The sequence below is a fragment of the Myotis brandtii genome, unplaced genomic scaffold (genome assembly GCF_000412655.1).
Source record: "Myotis brandtii unplaced genomic scaffold, ASM41265v1 scaffold46, whole genome shotgun sequence".
In the NCBI taxonomy this organism is placed as follows: domain Eukaryota; kingdom Metazoa; phylum Chordata; class Mammalia; order Chiroptera; family Vespertilionidae; genus Myotis; species Myotis brandtii.
In genome coordinates, this window is record NW_005367587.1 from 6,964,404 (window position 1) to 6,973,704 (window position 9,301).

A 9,301-nucleotide genomic window follows, 5' to 3' on the forward strand; every position below is an offset into this window, starting at 1 on the left:
CTTAGGTGTAGAGAGACTAAGAGATATGGAATCATTTCGTACTTTGTATGAGAAAAGTGTCTTTGGATGTGAGAAAGGAGGCACAAAAGCAAATGAGAGCACATGCTCACACTTATGATAGGAGAACACTTGTACCTAATCTTCTTTACTATGGTATTGCAGGTACTAAATCCCCTTCTGGTTCTTATCTTCATCCCATTGTTTGACCTTGTCATTTATCCTCTGGTCTCCAAGTGTGGAATCAACTTCTCGTAAGTGCTCATTATGCCTGTATTCCTCCAGACTGACTCTGACCCAATCTTTGCCCCGTTTGATAAAGATTCAATGTCAGTAGTTTTCTACCTAGTGATGATTTGTTTTGGTTTTATAATTTTTTTTCTGGTTCTATTTACCCACGTTAGACTACACATCATGAATAGCAGAGGATGGGAATTAGAACGAATTAATTCTTATTGTAGGGAGTCTAAGCCATTACTGCTGTCTGAACTGTGCAATGTTGAAGGGGTATGTCTAAGTTTCATGGAAACTCAAGAGTATGTGAGAGTGGCCTCCTAAACCAACTTATTGCTTTGTTCTTGAATGTTGCCTCTTCAAAGGAGTCTAAAGCCTTTGATGACAATGAATCCCTTTAAATCTCCTATTGTCCCTATAAAACAAGTAAGGGGACCTGGTAAGAGTGGGGGTAGAATTGTCCCTATTTACTGCTTTCTCCCATAGAAGTGGTTGTTATTCTTTGATAAGTTTGACAGAGGAGTGTTTTAAGCCTCTTAATTCCCGATTTAATAGCAATTTCCATTTAATGACCACTTTACCAGATTCAAATGGCCTTTTATCATTTACTCATTCATTGAAGTGGGTTCAGCAACAAGCCATGCAAATGTAAAAGCACAAATCTTGCCCTCAAGAGGTTTACTGTTTAATAAGGAGGTGGAACGTGTGCACATATAATTATTACACGAGGTAAAATACGTTAGCTGCCCTAATAAGGGAGCAAAGTGCCAGGGAAGTGTAGAGAAGTCTGCTGCCAGGGTCAAGAAAAACTTCTGAACAAGAGGAAAATGAAGTAATAATATATAGCGCCTGGCATATGGTGAATGTTCAGTTAATCTGACTACATACTATTCTTCTTGTTATTATGACGTGATGGATAGAAAAAACATAAACAAAGATAGATGTGGGGAATGTGGTGTATTACAAAGAACCATTCAGTGCGACTCAAGTAAAGGGAGAAGAAAAGATGTGTGAAGGGGAGTTCTAGGAAATACTTTGGAAAGTAATTGGGGCCAAATCAGGAAAGGTCTTTAATGGTAGGCCGGGGGGTGGGGGGGTGGGGTGAATTTTATCCATTAAACTCTAAAGTTTAGATATAAATGTCTCTCCCTCTTCTCTGCAGATCGCTTAGAAAAATGGCTGTTGGTATGATCCTAGCGTGCCTGGCATTTGCAGTTGTGGCAGTTGTAGAGACAAAAATTAATGTGAGTTCAATCATTTTTAAGCTCCATGAGTACAGGACCTTATCTATCTTGTTCACTCTTCTGATTCCCTGGGACCTAGCACAGTACCTGTTTTAAAGAAGGTGCATAACTCATATTTGTGACAAATGAGTAGGTACAGAGGTAGAGCAGCAATGAAAAGGAGGCTCAGCTCCCACCTGAGTAATTCAGAATATATTGTCAAGGAATTTCCAAACACTTATATCAAGGTATCCAGCCATCTTTTTGGAAACACAAGCTTATATGATACCTTGCCAGATACTTACACCTATACCCTTTGACAGATTGAATGGCCACTATTGGGGAATGATGTACGAGGCCACAGCTGAGTCAAAAAGTATGAAGGTTGTTACCTGACACCTGTGCTTGCTGCACTGAGCTGGTGTTTCCCCCTCTAGACTGACTTCAGAGTTTCCTAAGCCAAATGGTCTTTAGTGGGAGAAAACTATGTTGTCCTGATTAGATGGACTAGGCCAGTGGTCGGCAAACTCATTAGTCAACAGAGCCAAATATCAACAGTACAACTATTGAAATTTCTTTTGAGAGCCAAATTTTTTAAACTTAAACTATATAGGTAGGTACATTGTTATTAACTTAATTAGGGTACTCCTAAGGCTTAGGAAGAGCCACACTCAAGGGGCCAAAGAGCCGCATGTGGCTCGCGAGCCGCAGTTTGTCGACCATGGGACTAGGCTGTCAGAGATAGGACTGAGATATCTGTTCTCCTTGTATCCACAGGGTTGTTTATTAGTGATTCTAACATGTGTTCTCTGTCCTAAGGAAATGGCTCCACCCCAGCCAGGTCCCCAAGAGATTTTCCTACAAGTCTTGAATCTGGCAGATGATGAGGTGAAGGTGACAGTGGTGGGAGATGACAACAATTCTTTGTTGCCAGAGTCCATCAGATCTTTTCAGGTGAGATATGGACTTGAAAGAATTAGAAACACATTCTGATTATGCACCAAAGCAGCAGCATAATATAGTGGCTAACTACATTATGCATTTGTGGAGCATGCATTTGTGAAGTCAAACTGCCCCAGTCCAATTTCCAGTTCTGTCACTCCCTAGCTACAAGACCCTGAACAAGTTATTTTATCTCTAAACTTCAGTTTAAGCATCTGTAAAATGGCAATAATTTTAAAATAGAAGTTATTGTAATTGTATTATAATATGTAAATCCTATGATGAATATCCTTACTCACGAATATTTATGCATCCCTCTAATTACTCCTATGGTATACAGTGGGGCCTTGACTTACGAGTTTAATTCATTCCGTGACGGAGCTTGTAACTCAAATTACTCGTATGTCAAATCTTAAAGTGAACGAGTGAGACACGTGATGCTGGGCTGATGTTGTGGCGTTCACTGTGACGTTCGCTGTGCCAACTAGCAGTGGGATATCTGAAGCTGGCTCGTAACCCGAAGTTTAGCTCACAACTCAAAGCAAAAAATCGGCCGAGAGACGGCTCGTGTCTCGAAAAACTCGTAAGTCAAGGCCCCACTGTATTCACAAAAATGGAATTACTAGCTTAACAGATAATGTTGAGGTTACTCGCATGGGAAGCTATGGGATTATGATGTCCAAAATGGGGTAGAAGGTGAGTGTGACAGGTTTTTCATTCTACAGAAAATGCCACACTATTCCAAACTTCACCTGAAGACAAAAAGCCAGGATTTTCGCTTTCACCTGAAATATCACAATTTGTCTGTCTACACTGAGCATTCTGTGGAGGAGAAGAAGTGGTACAGTCTGATCATTCGAGAAGATGGGGAAAGTATTTCCAGCATGATGGTAAGTTGATGAGTGGTCTTGGTTACAAATTGTTATCTTAGAGTGTGATGACTGGCTCATTAATAGCTTACCAAGGATATGCCTAATGATAAATTTTTCTGATTATTGGTTCCCTGTTGTCAGCTGTAACTGATTTTTACTTTCCTTTATTTAAGGTGAAGGATGCAGAAAACATAACAACCAATGGGATGACAGCCGTGAGGTTTGGATGTCAAGGAAATCCCAGGCCACTCTGTTCTCATGAATCTTGGGCCTCTTCTGATCTGTGGGGCTTCGGATAATGAGGCCTAACATTCTACTTGTCTTGTGCAGGGATTCTCTCCTAGGATGTCAGGGGCATGGGTGTCAGAAGGCATTTTCCAGGACACAGAGCAGATAGGCTTGCTTTCCCATGTGGCATTCAAAGATGACCCTGTGTCTGTGTATGTCTCCTGTGCTCTGATGCAAGCATTTCCTATACCGAATTTTATCCACTTATCTTGTTCTCAGGAAAATAACTCAGTACTTTCCCCTCTCTGATGACCAGAGAGAAAGTTAGAAGTAAGCAAAAAATGCTTCATTGTTGGTAGTTGAGCTTCTATTTTTACTGTGTTTTTAAAGTATAGTTTTTAAACTTATAGAGGCATCTTGGTGTAGTAAAGGAGATACATTTGGAGTCAAAAGACTTGGTTGTGAATTCAGAAGTATAGTTTTTATTTTAAACTCATAGAGGCATCTTGGTGTAGTAGGTGATACATTTGGAGTCAAAAGACTTGGTTGTGAATTCAGAAAAGTCTGAAGGTCTTGTCAGACAGCCTGGGACAGTTTCAGAGCTGGGGCACTGAAGAGGTCACCTGCTTTCTGTGGCAGGAATCTGACAAGAAATGGACAGATGCACATGCGTATGGCCATCAAGATTACTAGTAGGTAGTTGTTGTTAAAAGTTGATAGGACTTTCCTGGGTTGGAGAGCCACAGGAACTTTCAGAAGGGATGGAAGGAGAAACTTCTAGATTAGCGCAGGATTATTTAAAAAGTCCAGGAGTCAACTTAAGGATTCTAGAGGGAACTGCCCTTTGTATTCCATGGGCCAAAGACAAAAGCACAAGCTATCAAAATAAAAATGTACCCCAAACCCATACTTAGAGGCCTAGGTTCAGAAGATTAAAAAGATCATTCTAGAAGGGTCCAGGATTGTCTGCAGACTCCATAATAATGATGGATCTATTATGGGCTGGGAGTCTGAGTTTGCATAAGTCAAATCATTTATAAGAAGATAAAGTATCAGGTTTTTTTTCTTTATTGATTAAGGTATTACATATGTGTCCTTATTCCCCCCATTCCCCCCCCCCCACTCCCCTGGTGTCTGTGTTCATTGGTTATGCTTATATGCATGCATACAAGTCCTTTGGTTGATATCTCCCCCTTACCCCCACCCTCCCTTACCTTCCCTCTGAGGTTTGAGCATACTGGTATATATTTATATAATCATTTTTCTTAATGGAGTAGCAGTTGGTGAACCCCACCATCATAAGAGGGAAAGGTAGTGGATGCACCTAAGCTGGATTAGGGAGGAAACTCAGACTGCCATGGGATAGTGTCCATCCAGCTAGAAATCAGGTGAGGGTATGGCAGATAGAAAGCTATTCCCTTAGGAATGAGAACGTTAGGGACAGCTAAGAAGACCACTGATATTTTTTACATTTGAGTTGATTCATTTGTTCAGTTAACAATACACATGATGTACCTTTTATGTACCAGGCACTGTTCTAGGCACTGGGATATAATGGCAAACAAAAGGAAAAGCCCCTTACCCTTTTATCATGTGTTGTTGCTTGGGAAGCTTTGTCTGATCTGTAACCATGTCTCTACCCTTAGGTTCCTTAACACTTTGCATAAAGAGGTCAACATCAACCTGGGTACAGATATCTCACTTAATGTTGGTGAAGACTATGGTGTGTCTGCTTACAGAACTGTACAAACAGGAGAGTAAGTACACTCATTACCTTTGAACATTTTACTTTTATCAACAAATTTTAAAATGCTTTCTTTGCATATAGGTGGCAGTATATCAAGGTAGTGGGTATATCTTGGCTAATCTTGAGTATACACAGACTCCAGCTCTTTTTTGACCCTTGCCTCCTTCCCTTAGTCTCACCTTTCTCTACACAGGTATATTGAGATCATGATTGCTATGAAGTTAAAAAGGCCCATCTCTGGGAGGTTTGCAAAGTTTATTATGGACTCCCACTTCTATCCTTTGGTGTTGCCTACTGGCACATCAGTACTTCAGGCTTATCCTTTTGGGTTCACCGTTTTATGCTGAGAAAAATTAATAAGACTTAAGAGCCTGGTGTCCATAAAAGATGATTTGTGCCTTCTTTATTCAGGTTTAAGTTAAAAAAAAAGATACCAGACAGATATTAAGGGGCTCAGACCAGGGGCAGAAAAATCTGGCATGAAAATAATTTACTCCTTGAGAATTCTCTCTTTAAGAGAAATGGGTGGTTTTGCTGCTCGATTCACCATCAATAAAGAGATGAGATCACTCTTTCTTGTGATAATGGGGGTGCTTTTCTAAGCTGTGATGTTTATTCTAACCTAACCTCCTCCTGTTCCAGATACTCTGCAGTACATTGTAAAACAGAAGATGATGACTTTTCGCTGAATTTGGGTCTACTAAACTTTGGTGCAGCTTATCTGTTTGTTATTACTAATGTAAGTAGCTCATGGCTACCCCTGCACTCTCCTACCATGTAGCTGTATCTATGTCTGTGTCTATCCTGGAATCCAAAGAAGAAGGTTTTGTAGCAAGATAGGATCACATACTTATTTCTAGTGTAAGATGATAGATTCTAGTGACTTTATTTCTGAGGTCTCCATATGGGACATAAAAAGATATCATTGGTAGCAGGCACAGGATCTGGGAAAATGGAAGAACTAATTTATCTTGAGTCATTGCTATGAGGTGACATGGTCTCCTTCAGTCTCATTATGGCCCTAAGAAAACAAAGATTATTTGTCATTTTGACATATAATAACAAAATATTTTGCCATTTAAGGACTATATTAATGTCAATATCCTAAGTCAGGCTAGTGAGTGCAGTGTTACCAAAAGAAATTTCAAAAAAAAACCCTGAAACTGTAGATATTGTTCAATCTCTTGAAGGTAGTAAAAGGATAAAAATATAAAGATGGGATGGACATAAGATCATAGAATGCTGTAGGTAAGGAATATTTACTTGGGACTACTGACAAACCAATTTCTTCTTTCCCTCACTAAGAGCACCCATCAGGGTCCCCAGGCTTGGAAGACAGAAGACATTCCGGCCAACAAAATATCCATTGCATGGCAGCTACCACAATATGTGCTGGTGACAGCTGGGGAGGTCATGTTCTCTGTCACAGGACTTGAATTTTCTTATTCTCAGGTAGGTTTTTGCAGGTGGGAAATGGAGGTGGAGATAGGGCTTAGAAGATGGTGAATTATTTTCCTGGCACTGCCTGAAATAGATATGTGACCTGGCCAAGACCTTCATATATTTTGGCTTTAGATTCCTTATACATGATCCTAAACAGAGAGTCATCTTGATTCCCATGATCATGGAAGTGCAGCATAGTAGTCTATGGTATTTGATATCTAGGAAAAGATACTTAAAAATTAAGAATAAGGGCTGTGGAGTCAAACTGCCTATGTTCAAATTTTGGCCGCACAACCCTTTGTGTAATCTTGAGCAAGTGAATAATAATTTCTCTAGTGTTATTTTTTATGTATAAAATAAGAATATTAATAGAACTTATCTCTTAGGGTTGTAATGAAGATTATATAATATGAGTTAAAATATTTGATTAATAAGAGCTCCATTCTGTTATTACTATTAACATAATTAATATCCCTTGAGTCAATGTGATAGCTGAACTCAGTGGAAAAAGTTGATCTGGAAACTTTTGTGGAAGAAGTTTTCTGGATAGATGCATGGGGCATGAGAGTAGTGTAGGGATTTCGTTTACTGACAAACTTGTGTCCTCTCTAGGCTCCCTCTAGCATGAAATCTGTACTCCAGGCAGCCTGGTTGTTGACAATTGGAGTTGGCAATTTCATTGTGCTTACTGTGGCACAGTTCAGCAACCTGGTACAGGTATGGATCCAAGAGAAAGAGGAGCTTGTAATCTACCCAAGGTTTCCCCTTCAAATTCCTCTTTTTCCTCCTCCTCCATCCCTCTGTCTTCCACATTCCCCATGACAGATGAGTTGGACGCACACAGACCTTGCTAGAAAAATAGACATATGTAAGTATCAGTAATGTCCACCATATACCCATGTGAGAAAAGGTGAGTGAGCCCAGTCTTCTCCTAGCCAACCTCTGTCTAAATGGCGAGCCTGGGTCAATCTGCTCCTCCGTTCTCACCCTTTGAAGATCCCTTTAGTTTTAGATTTCACCATATTTTTTTCTTATATATATTTCTTCCTGCAGTGGGTCGAATTCACTTTGTTTTCCTGTCTCCTGCTGCTGGTCTGCCTGATCTTCTCCATCATGGGCTACTACTATGTTCCTCTAAAGTCAGAGGATATTCAGGAACCAGCAGCTAAGAAGATTCCCCATATCCAAGAGAACACAATAAACCTGGAGACCAAGAACACAAAGCTCTAATGACTCCTGGGACTCTGCCCAGTTCCAGATTCCTGACTCTGGTCTTGGCCATCACTGAACTTCAAGCATTTTTTCCTTCCATTTGGTTAGGGGAGTGAGGTGGCATCATATATGAGCTGGTCTCCTCCACTTTTCTCCCATGATAGAGGCAGTTCTGTATTTTCCAGTCCGTTAAAGAGTGAGGCCCCGAGACTCTATGTCTTCCCATTTATCAGTGAACTCAGTAAACCATGTGTTGTGTTGGTGAAACTGGCCTGGGTCTCCAAATGGCCAAGAAAACACAGATGTATAATTGAGATTTGTCTCTGTGTGTATGCAAAATTATGTGGGAATTCCTTTACCTGCTATTTAGAACAGAAGACCCAACTTTTTGAGGTGCTGATTTAGGGGCAAAATTGCAGAATAAGAGAGAAATGGTATTTCAAGTTTCTTCATTAGCAATGCAATTGAATTATTCACAAGGACCTCAAGAATTGGTATATCTGGTGTGATCTGGTCTAGGGTCTGGCTTATCAACTATCCAAGTTTGATAAAACCTTAGTAAATTTTTCAGTACAGAATAACAGACTGACATTTTATTAACACAGGAGAAGATACATCTTTCTTATAATTACACTATGTTATCTACCAACCCAAACATCCCTTTCTCAGCACTGATAGATCTTTGGAAATCAAATTAAAGATAATACACACTGGTACATCTGGTTCTGGGAAACAGGAATGGGTATAAATTGTGAAAATCCTGATGAATCCCTCTTCTGTAGTGCACATTCTTCTTAGTGACTACAATGCTTCAGCTCTGGCTTATGTCCTGTGAACAGTTGTATAGACACTAATTATAATTTTGAAACCCTGTCCTTTCAATGTTGTTGGGTCAGCATTTTCTCATTATTACATCATGTCTTACTTATTGCAACAAATATTTAATAACAGCAATCTTTTTATGAATCCATCTTCCTTTTTTGTTTTATTCCCTTCAGCCTCAAATAAGTGGCTTCATTTTTTTAGATTTTTTTTGTCTAAAGTTTTACATATGTCTCCTTTTCCCCCAATTTAAGTGGCTTCATTTTGATAATTTTTCTTATCTTACTTTCCTCACAATTTTTAAATACCATTTTTTCACTTAGGCCTGGGAATTTCTTTCTTATTAAAAAGTTATATTAATACTATAGTTTTGAGTTTCTAAAATGGTGATGCTCAAATGGAGGGGAATGGTTCCATATGAGGATCCTAGAACAATCTGAGGGTTTTTTGTTTGTTTGTTTCTGTGTCAATGAAAAGGTGAGAAACATTACCTTGCACACAATAAATGAATCCTTGGACAGTAATGGGAATGTCATTATGATGTATTGCTAGGGAAAAAAGTTCAGAACCACTGTACGAGA

At 39.5% G+C, this 9,301-nt stretch overlaps 1 protein-coding gene across 2 annotated transcripts in view; it reads left to right on the top strand.

Moving 5' to 3' along the window:
- The window catches only part of SLC15A2 (solute carrier family 15 (oligopeptide transporter), member 2), a 30,420-nt gene extending 21,448 nt beyond the window's left edge, over positions 1–8,972 (top strand). The window contains exons 13-22 of one of the 2 annotated variants that reach the window (XM_005875372.2): positions 163–251; positions 1,394–1,475; positions 2,274–2,408; positions 3,122–3,286; positions 3,442–3,488; positions 5,143–5,253; positions 5,886–5,982; positions 6,549–6,695; positions 7,299–7,403; positions 7,740–8,972. In XM_005875372.2, coding sequence (XP_005875434.1) covers positions 163–251; positions 1,394–1,475; positions 2,274–2,408; positions 3,122–3,286; positions 3,442–3,488; positions 5,143–5,253; positions 5,886–5,982; positions 6,549–6,695; positions 7,299–7,403; positions 7,740–7,916 — 1,155 coding nt within the window. In that variant the 3' untranslated portion in view covers positions 7,917–8,972. The other variant, XM_005875371.2, reaches the window with a different exon arrangement.
- The last annotated feature ends 329 nt before the right edge of the window (positions 8,973–9,301 follow it).